At 53.5% G+C, this 16,227-nt stretch overlaps 4 protein-coding genes across 4 annotated transcripts; all 4 read left to right on the forward strand.

Annotated features, from left to right (window-relative positions):
* Nucleotides 1-4,869: 4,869 nt before the first annotated feature.
* Nucleotides 4,870-5,543, forward strand: LOC308252670 (hemoglobin subunit zeta-like; the record flags this gene model as incomplete). The annotated part of the gene is made up of 3 exons (XM_080677426.1): nt 4,870-4,874; nt 5,082-5,286; nt 5,415-5,543. 3 exons carry the CDS (start codon nt 4,870-4,872, stop codon nt 5,541-5,543), a joined length of 339 nt encoding a protein of 112 aa, XP_080533552.1.
* A 785-nt stretch (nt 5,544-6,328) lies between these two features.
* On the forward strand, nt 6,329-7,034 carry HBM (hemoglobin subunit mu; the record flags this gene model as incomplete). The annotated part of the gene is made up of 3 exons (XM_080678678.1): nt 6,329-6,420; nt 6,594-6,798; nt 6,906-7,034. 3 exons carry the CDS (start codon nt 6,329-6,331, stop codon nt 7,032-7,034), a joined length of 426 nt encoding a protein of 141 aa, XP_080534804.1.
* Nucleotides 7,035-8,366: 1,332 nt separating this feature from the next.
* LOC308253000 (hemoglobin subunit alpha) lies at nt 8,367-10,022 on the forward strand. Its single transcript, XM_080678015.1, has 4 exons — nt 8,367-8,387; nt 8,798-9,237; nt 9,473-9,677; nt 9,799-10,022. Exons 2-4 carry the CDS (start codon nt 9,143-9,145, stop codon nt 9,925-9,927), a joined length of 429 nt encoding a protein of 142 aa, XP_080534141.1. The 5' UTR covers nt 8,367-8,387; nt 8,798-9,142; the 3' UTR covers nt 9,928-10,022.
* A 3,544-nt stretch (nt 10,023-13,566) lies between these two features.
* On the forward strand, nt 13,567-14,690 carry LOC308254964 (hemoglobin subunit alpha). Its single transcript, XM_080681627.1, has 3 exons — nt 13,567-13,905; nt 14,141-14,345; nt 14,467-14,690. The coding sequence occupies exons 1-3, from the start codon at nt 13,811-13,813 to the stop codon at nt 14,593-14,595; spliced, it is 429 nt and encodes a 142-aa protein (XP_080537753.1). The 5' UTR covers nt 13,567-13,810; the 3' UTR covers nt 14,596-14,690.
* The last annotated feature ends 1,537 nt before the right edge of the window (nt 14,691-16,227 follow it).

The following is a 16,227-nucleotide window of genomic DNA, read 5'->3' on the forward strand; positions in this document are numbered from 1 at the left end:
GTGCTGCGGAATTTTAGTAATTAGTTTATGTGTGCCATGAGGTGAAAAAGGTTGAAAATCATTGTTCTAGGCTATGAATACAGCAGCTAAAATCAGCAAAACTCCCTGCCCCATGGAGCTGACAATCTAATGGGGGATACAGACATGATATATAGTCTGATCACAGTTCACAGGAATAAAAAAGGAAAAGATGCCCGGCCAGTGTTGCTCAGAAGTTGTGGGTTGACCTATGAACCAGGAGGTCACAGTTTGATTCCCAGTCAGGTCACATGCCTGGATTTTGGGCTTGATCCTCAGTGTGGGGCACGCAGGAGGCAGAGCCAATCAATTCTCTCTCATCATTGATGTTTCTATCTCTCTCTCCCTCTCCCTTCCTCTCTGAAATCAATAAAAATATATTTTTAAAAAATAATCTATGGAAGGATAAACTAGAAATGATTACAAATGATTGAGCCAGTGGGAATGGAGAGGTAGAATTGGGAGGGGGGATGTCCTACAGTTTTAATCTTTGAATCATGTAAATATTTTACATCATCAAAAATGTAATTAAAAAATCAAAAAATAAGAACACCAAAATTGAAAACCAACTTAAATGAACCTCTGTAAGAATATAGTAATATAATCATCAGAAGAAAAGAATTATTACGAATGACTTCTGAACACAGTACCTTGGCTGTGACCAAATGAATAGCAAAAAATAAAAATAAATTTTAAAAAATCCTAGCATTCACTCAGTAGTTTATTGGTCATAATAACACAGATATTGTAATTTCATAAACTTTTATTTGAAATATTTTCAAAATATCAAAAAGCCGAAACCGGTTTGGCTCAGTGGATGGAGCGTCAGCCTGCGGACTGAAAGGTCCCGGGTTCGATTCCGGTCAAGGGCATGTACCTTGGTTGCAGGCAAATCCCCAGTGAGGATTGTGCAGGAGGCATCTGATCGATGTTTCTCTCTCATCGATGTTTCTAGCTCCCTGTCCCTCTCCCTTCCTCTCTGTAAAATATCAATAAAATATATATTAAAAAAAAATCAAAATATCAAAAAAACTGCAAGAATAAGGTAAAGATGGAGAAATGGTGACTGCTAGTTATTACAGGGTTTTTTGAGGGGTGATGAAAATATTCTAAAATTGATTATATTGATGGTTGGACATACCGAGAATATATTAAAACCATTTAATTGTATGCTTAAGTGGGTGAATTGTATGGTTTGTGAATTATTTCTCAATATGTTTGTAAAATAAAATAAGACAAAACATTCCTAAATACTCTTCATTGAGATTCCTGATTTTAACATTTGCCTTCACTTTGTCTCTCTTTCTGAGCCATTTGAGTGTAGAATGCAGACATGATTTCTCTTTAATACCCTTAAATATCTTGTGAATTTCCTAAAACCAACAAGATCAATTGCCTGTATAGACTGAAAACAACCACCAAAACCACCACCAAACCCATTAAGGCACAGATCCCATGCACATGTTGTCCTTCCTAGTCACATCCTTTACCCACCCAGGATCACACTTTGATTTCAGTCTGGCTATTCAGTCTTTCCTTGGACGAGAGTACATGCCACTTAGTTTGCAGAATGTCCCTCTGAGTTTTTCTGATGTGTCCTCAGGAAGATTTAGGTGACGCATTTTGGCAGGAACATCACAGAAGTGACACTGTCCATGTCGATGCCTCTCATAGGGCACATGCTATTGACTTGTCTCTTTACTGGTCATATTTGCTTTGACCAGTTAAAATGGGGTCTGGCAGGTTTCTCCACTGCAAAGTTAATTAATAAGTATTTTGTGCTTTTTCATTGATAAATAATACATTTTTACAGGTGAAGCGTTGAGACTGTGTATACATCCTATTCTTTTTATTGAATTTATTGGAGTGGCATTGATTAATAAAATTACATAGGTTTCAGGAGTACAATTCCATAAAACATCATCTATATATTGTATTTTGTGTTCACCACATGTCCAATAAAGGAGAAGTCCAGTATCCTTTTATCACCATTTATTCCCCTTATACCCTCCTCTATTTCCCTTCAACCCCTTTTCCCTCTGGTAATCACCATACTGTTGTTGTCTGTGCCTATGAGTTTGGGTTGTTGTTGTTTTGTTTTTGTTTTCTTAATTCCTTTACATTTTTCACCCAGCCCTCTGACAGCTGTCAGTCTGTTCTCTATGAATCTGTTTCTATTTTGTGTGTGATTTTATTTTGTTCATTAGATTCCACATATGAGTGAAATCATATGATATGTAACTTTCTCTGCCTGGATTATTTCACTTAGCATAATGCTCTCCAGGTCCATCTATACTGCCCAAAGGGTAAGATTTCCTTCTTTATATGGCTGAGTAATATTCCATTGTGTAAATATATCACAGCTTTTTATCCACCCATCTACTGATGGGCACTTGGGCTGCTTCCAAATCTTGGCTGTTGTAAATAACATTGCAATAGGGGTGCATATATTCTTTCAAATTAGTGTTTTGGGTTTCTTCGGATACCATCTGTTCTTTATATAATTTCACCCACTGGTCTTAGCATCCATGAATGGTTCTTGCCTACATCAATTGTTACTATGATGGTTGCCTGGTGCAATTCTCCATCATCTTTTCTATATTTACTAGAGGCCCGGTGCACGAAATTCGTGCCCGGGGGTGGGGGGGCAGGCGGGTCCCTCAGCCCAGCCTGCACCCTCTCCAATCTGGGACCCCTAAGGGATGTCCGACTGCCCGTTTAGGCCCGATCCCACCGGGCAGTCGGACATCCCTCTCACAATCCAGGACTGCTGGCTCCCAACTGCTCGCCTGCCTGCCTTCCTGATTGCCCCTAACCGCTTCTGCCTGCCAGCCTGATCACCCCCTAACCACTCCCCTGCCAGCCTGATTGATGCCTAACTGCTCCCCTGCCAGCCTGTTTGCCCCCAACTTCCCTCCTCTGCTGGCCTGGTCACCCCTAACTGCCCTCCCTTGAAGGCCTGGTCCCTCTCAAATGCCCTCCCCTGCTGGCTTGATCGCCCACAACTGCCCTCCCTTGAAGGCCTGGTCCCTCCCAAATGCCCTCCCCTGCTGGCCATCTTGTGGTGGCCATCTTGTGTCCACATGGGGGCAGCCATCCTTGACCACATGGGGGCAGTCATCTTGTGTGTTGGAGTGATGGTCAATCTGCATATTACTCTTTTATTAGATAGGATAGAGGCCTGGTGCATGGGTGGGGGCCAGCTGATTTGCCCTGAAGGGTGTCCTGGATCACGGTGGGGGTTCCCTTGGGGCGTGGCGTGGCCTGGGCGAGGGGCCTGTGGTGGTTTGCAGGCCGACCACGCCCCCTGGCGACCCAAGCAGAGGCCTTGGGATCTGAAATTTATTTATCTTCTATAATTGAAACTTTGTAGCCTTAAGCAGAGGCCTGGGCCCACCAGGGTGTGCGGAAAGCTTGGCTTCCTCCATCCCGGAGGAAACCCAAGCCTCCCTCCTGCTCTCTGTGGCTGCAGCCATCTTGGTTGGGGTTAATTTGCATACTCACTCCTGATTGGCTAGTGGGTGTGATTAGTGGGCACGGCTTGTGGGTATAGCGGAGTGGTGTTAATTTGCATATTACTCTTTTATTAGATAGGATTAGTAGGCATTCTACTGAAAGAAGAAGCTTTTCCTTCTCCATTTTTAATTTATACCATATTAACTCAGTTCCCATTTTATTCAGTGGGTTATAATCTATTACCAATCATTCTTTATTTTGATCCTAAAACTGTCCCAGATTTGGACAGTGGGAGTCCCTTCAAACTGGCTACTCTGTGTCCTTTGACATATCCCCATCATCCTTGAGTACATTCTTAATTTCTTCTGTAAGAAGTTCTAGGCTCCTCGTGTACTTTCGCTGCACCAGCATGAAATTAGCCATTTCTCCACATAGTTCTGTTCCTCCTAGTGGAGAAGGATGTTTGCAAAGCGAGAGCTGGGAGCGGGGTGTGTTCATTGCTATCGGAATGTTATTCCTGCTGGTCTCCGTGGACAGAACTAAGAGATATATTTTTATACACACATATACATGAGTAAATAGACACACATGTATCTATTCTGTATATGCTAAGTATATATTAGAAACCATGACCTCATACCAGCATCTCTAATTACAGTCCAATATCACACGGCTTATCCTGTCTTCTCCCTTTCCGTGTTCACACCTCCCTTCTGCGATAGTGAGAAACCTGGCTCCCATTGCTCTCAAAACACTTACTTATTTGCTCAATTCCCTCGCATATTACCAATATCCCAATGGAGCCAACTTTGATTTCATAATTTTGAAACTATGCTATCTAAGAGTTGCAAATATAAAACCCATGAAAATGCATATGATTTAAAACATCTTTAATTAAAAAACATATCATATCATTGTAAATGAATATTTTAAAGGTCAGTGAAGACAGGGGACAGTGCGGAGGGTCAGTGAGTTCAGAGGTTCTCTGGGGAGGGTCAGTGAGCTGGGGAAGAGAATTGCACAGACATCTGACCCTGGCTCCCTGGGGCCTGCACAGGACAGGCACCTGGAGGAGCATGAAGTTTCTTCTGAGGCCTGAAGTGCCTCTGAGGCAGTCAGGTTGCGACCAGCACTGATATTGGGGTCTGTGACCCTGAGGAAACCGTGGTCAAAAGAGGCTTCTCCGAAGAGCCTTCCTGGGATGCCGCTGGAGAGAGCATTGTTTCTGGCAGAAGGTGAAGTGGGAAACCTGGTCAAGGGATGGAAGGAGGCCCCACTGGTGACAGGAGGTGAAAGGGGCTGGATGCCAAGGCAGTGAGGTGAAGGGCTGGCAGTGCAGACCCAGTTGGAAGCTAGGAGACCAGGCAGGAGCTGCTGTGGTCTGGAACAGGCAAGATGGGGTAGTGGGAGGGGCGTGTGGGGCTTCTAGCTAAGGAGGGTGGAGCTTGGGTGGGAGACTTCAGGCTGGGGGAGAAGTGGGACCTGCCAAGCTTGCAAGGCCTTTGGCAGGGTTAAACTTGGATTCTTCCAGCTCAGAGAAGAGAGGAGGAGTGGTGGAGAGGTGGCAGCCCCTCTTCCTGAGCTCATGTCTTGCCCCCCATCTGCAGACTCTTCACCAGCTACCCCCAGACCAAGACCTACTTCCCACACTTCGACCTGCACCCTGGCTCTGCGCACCTGCGCTCCCACGGCTCCAAGGTGGTGGTCACAGTGGGCAACACGGTCAAGAACATTGACAACATCGCCAGCGCCCTGTCCAAGCTGAGCGAGCTGCATGCCTACATTCTGCTCGTGGACCCTGTCAACTTCAAGGTGAGCGCAGGGGTGGGGTCCCAGCCGCGTCGGGACAGAGGCTGGGTCGGAGTTCGAGGAAGGAAAGGTCTCCAAGAAACGGGCTCCGTTCCCCACACGAAGAACCCCAGCCCCCCTCCCGCCCCCAGCTCCTGTCCCACTGTCTGCTGGTCACGGTGGCCTCGCACTTCCCCGCGGATTTCGCGGCCGACGCCCACGCCGCCTGGGACAAGTTCCTGTCCGTGGTGTCCAGCGTCCTGACCGAGAAATACCGCTGAGCGCAGCCCCAGAGGACAGGCTGCGACCTCTGTTTGACCTCTGAGCCCTCCCACTGTTCGCCCCCTTACTCCCCAATAAACGGATGAGGATGGAATGAGCTGGGTCCCACGTCCTCAGTACCGGGGAAGGAGGAAACAAAGCGAGGGTAGCGTCACTTCGGGGCTGGAGGCCACTCTCAGGGCGCTTTGGGACGGTCCTTGCGCCTACGGACCCCAGGGGAGCAGGCGGGAGAGAGCCCCGCAGCCGCAGGCACGCCCCCGCTGGTTTCTCTCGGCGCGTCTGCGCCTCATGCGGGCTTTACAAATCGCCCGAAGATTAAGCTTCCCGCGGCGTGTTGGTTGTGTGGGAGGACTCAGGGGACTTTTCTTCAAAACCTGTCATACCTTCCGCGTTGCCTGCCGGGACCCCTGGCGCGGCTCCCTTCCTGGCCCTCGGGGAAAAGGGGGTTCCCTGCCCGCGCTCTTTCTCCGGATCCTTCCACGGACTCCCTTCTGGCGCCCGAAGCAGGAACTTTGCCCGCAGGGAAGTCATTGCAGACCCCGCTACAGTCTGCGTTGCAGCCAAGGCACCACGCTCAGCGACGTCAGTGCCAGTAACCCTTGGGAGGCCGCGGCCTGAGGGTCTGGGCTGCAGATGATTCCGGGCGCAGGCCGAGGGTCCCCGCGCTCCCGCGGTGCTGGGGCACATAACAGCGGGCGGGGCGCCCTGCGGTGGAGGAGGGCGGATGCTGCTATAAGGAGCCCGGGCGGCGGCTGGCGCCCCCAGAGCACGCCACGCCCGCACCATGCTCAGCGCTCTGGAGCGCGCCCACATCGCGCAGGTCTGGGACCTGATCGCAGGACACGAAGCGCCGTTCGGGGCGGAGCTGCTACTCAGGTGGGTAGGGGGTAAGTCTCCAGGACGCAGGGAGGTGGAGACAGGGTTGTCAGGCCTAAGGCGGGCGCGGGGGAGGGGGGCGCGTAGGCGAGACGGGGGTCTCTAGGGGTCTGGGGGTGCAGGAGCTGCAGGATCCCACGCTGCCCGCTCTCCCCACTGACCTGCTCCCGCAGGCTCTTCACTGTGTACCCCAGCACCAAGCTCTACTTCAAGCACCTGGGCGCCTTCCCTGACGAGGTGCAGCTGCTGAGCCACGGACAGCGAATGCTCCAGGCGGTGGGCGTGGCGGTGCAGCACCTGGACAACCTGCGCGCGGTCCTGAGCCCGCTCGCCGACCTGCACGCGCACGTGCTACGCGTGGACCCCGCCAACTTCCCGGTGAGACAGCCCAGACAGCAGGGGGTTCGCGTGAAGCTGAGGATTGGGGGGTTCCGGAAGGAACTGGAGGGGGCAGGCACCCTTTCACCTCCCCCCTTCTCCCGCAGCTGCTGATCCAGTGTTTTCAGGTGGTGCTGGCCTCCCACCTGCAGGACGAGTTCACTGTGGAGATGCAGGCGGCGTGGGATAAGTTCTTGACGGGCGTGGCCATAGTGCTAACCGAGCAGTACCGCTGAGTCCTGTGTCCCACATGTCAATAAACAGGCCTCAAAAGGCGAGACCCTGCGCAAGTGTAGTCTTTGGGTCTTTGGGCCGACGTTTGGGGCTGGGCCGAGAGGCTCCTCCCGTGGGGAGCCTCCTGGAATCTCGGGGAACTACCCGGAGCTTTGCTGACAAGGGACCCGCCGGGAGCGATCCTGGGAGCTCTCCAGACTTGGAATGAGGACGGTTCCGGGCTGACAATCCCGGGTCTGAACAGGATATCCGAAGGCGTGAACAAAACAGTTGCCCTTCTGTGGCGGGGGGGGGGGGGGGGGTTGGAGTGAGGATGGGAGGGCGGGCAGAGTGGGTGCTGGAATGGGGGGAGCCTAGGTTTTAGCGCGCATCCGACACCGGAGTCGTATCATACCGTTCGCAAAGCACATCGCATTCACTCATTCATTTATTCTCCCTGCACCCCCACTTCGCACTGGGAGCTGCCAGCATGAATCTCAGCCTCCTTTGCAGAAAGACGTAGGCACCAGGCGCAGGGGCCAAGTTCCTGGCCTGAGGTCAAACAGAATTCGGGGCCCAGGGCTCCGTGGACCGTCCTTTCTGTTCCTTTCCCGCTTCCTTCCATATCCTCCCCTCTCCCGCCCCCCACCACACTCAATCTGCAGCAGCCCTCGCCCTGGGCCAAGCTAGCCCCTTTCTGAAACTCCTGGGCTGGGGATGAGAGTTCCGAGGAACTCCTAATGACCACACCCGGCAGACGGAGCAGGTTTCCAAGCAGGTCACACCAACAAGCTGTGATCTGAGCCTAACGCACCTGGGGGAGGGGGCGCGGGGACACAACCTTGCTTGACTTTGCAATAATATTTGAGAACATAATACAGGGTGGTTGTCTGGCAGGACCATGACAGCCCAGCCCCCACCCCACATCCCAGCCCCAGCGTCTCAGTCTCTGTGGGTTTTCTCGATAAGGCCTCCTCCCAACCCCTCACCCCAATCTCTACTCCTGCTGCTTGGAGTAGAGATTGCGCTCCACCCATAACCTTTAGGGACAGGGACCAGCAGCCAGGAGCGGACTCTGGTGCTCTGCAGACTCTGAATGAGGACTGGCCGGATCTGTACTGAGGGTGGGGATGGGATGGGGGTCGGAGCGGAGCCCGCAGAGAGGTGGGTGCCCAAGTCTGAGAGGGATGCTGGACCCTGACAATGGCTCAGCCAAGTTCCCTTTGCTGACCGGGAGGCCTGCCCACCACTGGGAGTAGGAGGGTGTGGAGGATTCACCCTATATTATCCTTTATTGTTGGGGTGGGGAACCTCCAGCCCATGGGCCATATAAGGCCCTCGAAATCATTTGGTCTGGCCCTACCAAGGCATTAGGGGTAAGTTCATTAAATGTTTGACCAAATATATCAGACTAATTTTTTAATTTATATTTATTGATTTCAGAGAGGAAGGGAGAGGGAAAGGGAGATAGAAACATCAGTGAAGAGAGAGAATCATTACATCCCCCACTGGGGATCCAGCCTGCAACCCAGGCATGTGCCCTTGACTGGAAACAAACTTGGGACCCTTCCGTCTGCAGGCCGACGCTCTATCCACTGAGCCAAACCAGCTAGGGCCAGACTAATTTTTAAGTTGATAATTTTGTGTGGCCCGCCAATGATGTTATAAGTGTCCAAATGGCCCTTGGCAGAAAATAGGTTCCCCACCCCAAGCTGTTGGTACTGGGCAAAGTTTGGTGCGAAGGCAGCATGTTTCACTTCAGAAAAATTGTGCTCCCCTTCCGCAGAGGTAGACAGACACCTGGATCTTACCCGCCCCGGCCACACGCGGATGCACCGGGGGTTGGGGCGGCTCCGGAACTTGTGCGGGAACCGGACCTCTGGAGCGGCAGTGGAGGGTGCCCGAGAGAACCGGAACTCGGCCAGCTGGGGACCCCGCGAGTGAGGGTGGCCTTGGACGCCCCGCCCGCTCCCTCTATCCAGACTGTGCCCTCAGCCCCACCTCCTGGAATCGCATCAGCCAATGAGCGCGGCCGCGGAGGGCGTGCCCCTTGCGCTCCGGGCATAAAAGTTCCTCGCACTCCCCGCCCGCAACCCTTCTGGTCCTCACACAGACTCAGAAAGAAGCCACCATGGTGCTGTCTCCCTCTGACAAGAGCAACGTCAAGGCCGCCTGGGACAAGGTTGGCGCCAATGCTGGCGACTATGGCGCAGAGGCCCTGGAGAGGTGAGGACCTCCTTTGCCTGCTTCCACCCCGACCCCCGGCGCCCGCCCCCCGGCCTGCCAGCAGCGCCCGCATCCCAGGCTCTCAGGGTCCAGAGCGCGGACCTGCCCCCAGAGGCCAGCCAGTGCCTTCACCCGAATCCCAGGCCCATGACCCTGCCCTGCACCACCCCACCCCCACCCCACCCCCACCCCCGCCCCCGCCTCCACCCCGCCTCTCACCCTCCTCTCCTCGCAGGATGTTCCTGAGCTTCCCCACCACCAAGACCTACTTCCCCCACTTCGACCTGTCCCACGGCTCTGCCCAGGTCAAAGGCCACGGCAAGAAGGTTGGCGACGCCCTGGGTAACGCCGTGGCCCACATGGATGACCTGCCTGGCGCCCTGTCCGCCCTGAGCGACCTGCACGCCTACAAGCTGCGTGTGGACCCCGTCAACTTCAAGGTGAGCACGAGCGCCGGGCCGGCAGAGATCTGGGCCGAGCGCTCCCGTGGGTTCCAGAAGGTGGCGCGGCGGCGCGGGCCGGCCTCGCCCTAACGCCCCCTTATTCCGCCTCTCCCCACAGCTTCTGAGCCACTGCCTGCTGGTGACTCTGGCATGCCACAACCCCGGCGAGTTCACCCCTGCCGTCCACGCCTCCCTGGACAAGTTCCTGTCCTCCGTGAGCACCGTGCTGGTCTCCAAGTACCGTTAAGCTGGAGCCGCGGCCATCCCTACCCTGGGTCGGGGCCCCTTGGCGCTCCTCCACCCGCACATCCTGATCTTTGAATAAAGTCTGAGTGGGCTGCAGCCTGTGTGGCCTTTGTTCTCTGTGCCCGAACGTGCCAGGGGTGAGGGTGGTTCTCCTTGCTTCGGACCGTGGGCCTCTCCGCAGCAGGCGAAGAGAGGGAAGGGGAGGGAGGAAGAGGGAAGGGAATAAGGTTGGCACTTTCAGGAATGCGCTGAGCCATGCTTTGGTCCTAGGAGGTGCCAGACTTCCAAGGGTCCCCTGTGGGGCAGAGGTGGGAAGTGTAAGAACTGCCTTCCACTTTGAAGTGTCTCTGACTGATCACTGTAAAACAGACTATGGAGATCAAAATAAGCAAAGCAAAACCACCAAACTCCCCAAATATGCCTCTCCTGGCGCAAAGGCAGGTGCTAGACAACTTCTATGGGACTCCCACCTCCTCCCCACCAGACGGAAGGTGGGTTGGAATGGGGATCAAAGTCCCAAGCACCCTTCCTGGGTCTCAAAAACCCTCTGCAGTCAGGTGGCAGATGGTGTGGGAAGCAGAGAGGGCAGGAGTTGCCTGCCGCACTCAAGGTGCACTGCAGGGAGCCCTTCAGCAGAGTACCTTGCTCCCTTGTTCTGCACTTCACGAGGCACATTAATAGCTCAGTGTTCCCAGCCCTGTGTCCCCCAGCTCATTGCCACCCCACCCCCGCCCACCGCCACGGTCCCCATTCTGTAGCTGGAGGCTCCTGGGGTCTCCCAGCTGATCTATGGAACTGTGAGCAATACTGTGGTTAAATAGTCCCCTGTCCCAAGTGCTAAAGTCCTGGCTCCACACCCACCTGCCTCTGCAGCCACCTGAGGGACACCATCTCAGCCCAGTGCCCCAACCCAGCCCCAATCTCTAGGACAGCACACAATGCTGGATGAAAGTTTGGGGAGAGTGACAAACCCCTTGCTCACCACTTTTTGGGGGGACATGGGACTCTGAATAGTTGAGGAGTTTGCTTCCCCCTCCACCATACATATTTCCTTGGCCTCACAGTCCAACTCATTTTTATTTTTTAAAATATATTTTTATTGATTTCAGAGAGGAAGGGAGAGGGAGAGATAGAATGGGCTACCTCCCACACGCCCCCTATTGGGGATCTAGCCTGCAACCCAGGCATGTGCCCTTGACCGGAATTGAACCTGGGACCCTTCAGTCCACAGGCTGAGGTTCTATCCACTGAGCCAAACCGGCTAGGGCCCAACTCACTTTTATTTAAAAGGAAAAAACAAGAAATAAGTTAAAATCCATTTATGTTTTCACACACACACACACACACACACACACACACAAATACACTTTTTGTGTTATTCAAATGAGAGAGTGTCCCTCTGCCCTGCTGCCCCCCCTCCTGCTGCAGAAGCCCAAGTGAAGAGTTTGGGACTAAGCCCACTGGCTCCTATCCTATGCTGAGGGAACACAGCTACATTTACAACTACACTTTTCTTTTGTCGAAAATATCATCCTAACATAGATATTTGTCTGCAACCTGCTCTTCTCACTCAACCTTGTCTTCTCTACATCTCTTCTGACTAGTTTATGCAATTGTGTCATTTTTGGCAAAGTATTGGTTATTTCTATATTTTTGTTAATTTCCTTTGTCAAGTGTTCTCTCTTTTTTTAATATATTTTTATTGATTTTTTACAGAGAGGAAGGGAGAGGGATAGAGAGTTAGAAACATCGATGAGAGAGAAACATCGATCAGCTGCCTCCTGCACACCCCCCACTGGGGACGTGCCCCCAACCAAGGTACATGCCCTTGACCGGAATCGAACCCGGGACCCTTCAGTCCGCAGGCCGACGCTCTATCCACTGAGCCAAACCGGTTTTGGCTGTCAAGTGTTCTCTTAAACCATTTTTCCTTATTTATATGTGGGAGCTCTCCCCATATAAGAAGTGTAAGCTATAGACTGAGATATGTCCTCTAAGTCTTGCCTTAAAAGGGCTCAGGGGGGCAGGAGGATTGGAGCAAGATGCAGAAGGAGGGGTTTGTCCCAGGCCGGCTGAAGAATGAAATTTGGTGCTTCTTAGCCCCCCGGGTCATCCCTTTTGTTCTTCAGAGCCAGGATTGAGCCTGAGGCTGTGGACAGAATCAGAAAAGGAGTAAAGAGTAGTAGGAAGGGAAAAGGGAATGAAGTGGGGAAAGGGTCCAGGAGGAACAAAATGGTAAGAGCAGACACAGAGGGCAGAGCCCAAGGGAGCATTGCTGAGGTTTGTCTAAGCTGCTTTCTTCTCTGTCCAAGTCAGTTTAACCATCAATTCCTCCTGGACACACAGGGAAAGTCCTGAGTGAAAGTCCTAGGGGAGGGATGGGGGCAGAGAGGTGGACTGAAGGAAACCCATCCAACCCACCCCCCAAAGCTAAGTCTCCCTCCAGGCTCCCAAGAAAGGGCATATCAGTGTTTTCTCACTCCCTTTCTCTTCACCCAATTCTCATGTTTAACATCATCAGGAACTCCCTCCCACCAACTAGACCAAGGGACCATCATTAGTCACCAGTAAGGGGACTGCACCAGCCGGAATTTCTGCCCCTTCTCATTGCTTCTCCAGAAGTCCCTCCCTTCCCCATCGTTCAGAGTCTGGCCAGCTTCTTCACACCCACACCTACCCACCTCCATTCTAAAGCCACAGAGGCCCTCGGTCCCCCTACAAGCCAAGGGGGGCTCCCCTTCCACTCTACTTCACCTAATACTTACTCATCCTCTAATCTCACTTCCTCAGGGAAGCCCACCATGACCCTCAGATTAACCCAAATATCCTTGAATGTCTCACCCACTCCCTTCATACTTCCTTAGGGCTTAATAAGGTTTGAGACTGTCTGTACTTGTGTGATAATCTGATGACTGTCTATGTCCCTCGCTAGGTTGAAAGCTCAGCTCTTGTTAAGCAGCAACTTGATCAAGTCAACCACTATTTACCTAGTGAGTCTTGTGTCAGGCACAATTTGGGGGACAGGTGGGGGTGGTGTCATGGTCAACCAGAACCATTGGGTCAGTCATGGAGAGAGACAGTCATTCACAGGGATCCTGAATAGGAGAGGCCACCAGGACCACCGCCCTGGGAGAAGAAGCTGCAGCCGGGGCCTCCCACCACAGCCATGCTCCTCAGTATTTGTTTCTCCCCGGCTGGTGGTCAATGACAACGATTATTTGTGGGGGGGATAGGGGCTGGAAGAATCAAGACTGAAGGGAAGCAGGAAGGATTCCAGGCAGGAATTCTTGACAACATGTGAGCAACGACCTCTTTGTGCACGTGTCTGTCTCTTTCTGTCCTGGACTAGGCAGGCCTTTCTTCCTTCCCGCACTCAATAACCCATTCATTCACCGATTCTGCCCACGTTAAACACGCCCAGCGTGTACCAAGCCTAGGTCCAGGGCGGGTCCTCAGGTGAGAGCAACCTGGGGCTAAGGAAGCTCAGAGACCCCAAAGGGTGTCACGAGCTCACGTAGTGGAAGAGCCAGCATCGACCCACCTCTGCAAACCGTCCCCCACCAGCTGGGGAGCGATGATGCTACTTCCGGGGGAGCTGGATGCAGCGGTTCAGAAGCAGCGCATCCTGCGAGGGAGAAATATCCTGTCCCAGGACACTGGGCGCCTCCACAAACCAGGAACAATGCCCCCCGCTACTCTAGCCAGATGTAGCTTCGGCGCAGGGCGCCCCCTGCCGTGCTGGCCAAGCAGCGCATCCCCAGCTCCGATCCAACCAATGAGCGCGGCCGCGGAGGGCGTGCCCCTTGCGCTCCGGGCATAAAAGTTCCTCGCACTCCCCGCCCGCAACCCTTCTGGTCCTCACACAGACTCAGAAAGAAGCCACCATGGTGCTGTCTCCCTCTGACAAGAGCAACGTCAAGGCCGCCTGGGACAAGGTTGGCGCCAATGCTGGCGACTATGGCGCAGAGGCCCTGGAGAGGTGAGGACCTCCTTTGCCTGCTTCCACCCCGACCCCCGGCGCCCGCCCCCCGGCCTGCCAGCAGCGCCCGCATCCCAGGCTCTCAGGGTCCAGAGCGCGGACCTGCCCCCAGAGGCCAGCCAGTGCCTTCACCCGAATCCCAGGCCCATGACCCTGCCCTGCACCACCCCACCCCCACCCCACCCCCACCCCCGCCCCCGCCTCCACCCCGCCTCTCACCCTCCTCTCCTCGCAGGATGTTCCTGAGCTTCCCCACCACCAAGACCTACTTCCCCCACTTCGACCTGTCCCACGGCTCTGCCCAGGTCAAAGGCCACGGCAAGAAGGTTGGCGACGCCCTGGGTAACGCCGTGGCCCACATGGATGACCTGCCTGGCGCCCTGTCCGCCCTGAGCGACCTGCACGCCTACAAGCTGCGTGTGGACCCCGTCAACTTCAAGGTGAGCACGAGCGCCGGGCCGGCAGAGATCTGGGCCGAGCGCTCCCGTGGGTTCCAGAAGGTGGCGCGGCGGCGCGGGCCGGCCTCGCCCTAACGCCCCCTTATTCCGCCTCTCCCCACAGCTTCTGAGCCACTGCCTGCTGGTGACTCTGGCATGCCACAACCCCGGCGAGTTCACCCCTGCCGTCCACGCCTCCCTGGACAAGTTCCTGTCCTCCGTGAGCACCGTGCTGGTCTCCAAGTACCGTTAAGCTGGAGCCGCGGCCATCCCTACCCTGGGTCGGGGCCCCTTGGCGCTCCTCCACCCGCACATCCTGATCTTTGAATAAAGTCTGAGTGGGCTGCAGCCTGTGTGGCCTTTGTTCTCTGTGCCCGAACGTGCCAGGGGTGAGGGTGGTTCTCCTTGCTTCGGACCGTGGGCCTCTCCGCAGCAGGCGAAGAGGGAAGGGGAGAAAAGGGCAGAGGAGGGAATGGAACCAGTCCTGCTGTCACTTCCTGGGATCCACTGAGCAACCCTTCACTCTCACCCTGGAGTGTTTCCAGTATTTCATTCTGGAGCTTTCGCTATTCAGCAGGAGTTTACTCAATTCATTTTCCATTTTTACGTTCTGCAGCGTTTACATTCAGAATGGGTGTGTCTCCAGCCCAGGACATCTAAGTTCTCCCATGGCTCCTCCCAGAGTCAGACAGTGGGGAAGACACCTGGGTCACACTCTTTCAAGGACTAACTGAGCGCTCCTCTCTCCATCACATGCCTCCCAAATACATGCACATCTAGATGAAACTGGATTTGAGCAGTGCAATTGCAGATGCCAGGCAATTTCCTGCAAGCACCCTTTTCTCCTGGGTCCACCTCCAGGATGCTCACTCTATATTTACTGATGTCCTAGAGCTATCACAGGCCTGGAGGCCCAGTGTTGGGGCCCAGCTGGGCATCTGCTGCAGGCTGGCCCCTCTGATTCCCCCAGTGCAGCAGGGGAGAGGAGAACTAGGGCCAAGGAGCCTGCACTCTGATGTGCTTCCTCCCCACGGAGCAGGCCTCTAATGCTGCAGCCTCAGAGTGAGGGCTTGAGGGTCTGGTCCTGGCTGCTGTCCAGTCCCAAGCTTCCAACTGAAAGCAGTGCCCTTTCTTCCCTGGGTTCAAGAGTGGTCCTTGGGGGGAAAATGAAAAAGAGTGGTCCTTGAAAAATAAGACAGCAGGTCCCCTGCCTCAGTTTGCGATGTGTTTAGCACAGCTGGCAACACAGTCTGAGCTCTCAGAAGGGGCGGTCTTCCTTATTTTATTATTAGGAAAAAATGAAGGAACAACCCAAACATTCATCAACCAATAGACCAACAAAATGTGATACAATAAAATGTTGTTCAGCGATAAAAAGCAAAGGCGTATAGATACATAATACAAGGTGGGTAAACCTTGAAAATGTGCTAAGTGAAAGAAGCCAGACACCAAAGACCATATACTGCATGACTCTATTGCAGGGGTCCTCAAACTTTTTAAACAGGGGGCTAGTTCACTGTCCCTCAGACCGTTGGAGGGCCGGACTATAGTTTTGAAAAAAAAACAACTATGAACAAATTCCTATGCGCACTGCGGGCCCGGGATGAGTCGACTGCTAAGCAGGACAGGCAGCGGCACCCAGTGGGCCGGATAAATGCCATTGGCGGGCCGCATGTGGCCCGCAGGCCGTAGTTTGAAGACGCCTGCTCTATTGATATGAAATATTCAGAACAGGCAAACCCACAGGGACAGAGTACAGGTTGGTAGTTGGCAGGGGCTAGAGCAGGAAGGTTATGGAATGACTGCGAATGGATACAGAGTTTCTATTTGGGATGATGAAAAAGTTCTGGAATGGGATAATGGTAATGGTTGTACAATAGTGTAA

This window comes from Plecotus auritus (genome assembly GCF_963455305.1).
Source record: "Plecotus auritus genome assembly, chromosome: 7".
NCBI lineage: Eukaryota > Metazoa > Chordata > Mammalia > Chiroptera > Vespertilionidae > Plecotus > Plecotus auritus.

What these genes read in the sequence shown, in the direction of transcription:
- LOC308254964 (XM_080681627.1), top strand. Translation starts at nt 13,811, where the DNA reads ATGGTGCTGTCTCCCTCTGACAAGAGCAACGTCAAGGCCGCCTGGGAC. An exon ending in GGCGCAGAGGCCCTGGAGAG is followed by an intron (nt 13,906 to 14,140) that starts GTGAGGACCTCC and finishes CTCTCCTCGCAG; the next exon opens with GATGTTCCTGAGCTTCCCCA. An exon ending in TGGACCCCGTCAACTTCAAG is followed by an intron (nt 14,346 to 14,466) that starts GTGAGCACGAGC and finishes CTCTCCCCACAG; the next exon opens with CTTCTGAGCCACTGCCTGCT.
- LOC308253000 (XM_080678015.1), top strand. Translation starts at nt 9,143, where the DNA reads ATGGTGCTGTCTCCCTCTGACAAGAGCAACGTCAAGGCCGCCTGGGAC. An exon ending in GGCGCAGAGGCCCTGGAGAG is followed by an intron (nt 9,238 to 9,472) that starts GTGAGGACCTCC and finishes CTCTCCTCGCAG; the next exon opens with GATGTTCCTGAGCTTCCCCA. An exon ending in TGGACCCCGTCAACTTCAAG is followed by an intron (nt 9,678 to 9,798) that starts GTGAGCACGAGC and finishes CTCTCCCCACAG; the next exon opens with CTTCTGAGCCACTGCCTGCT.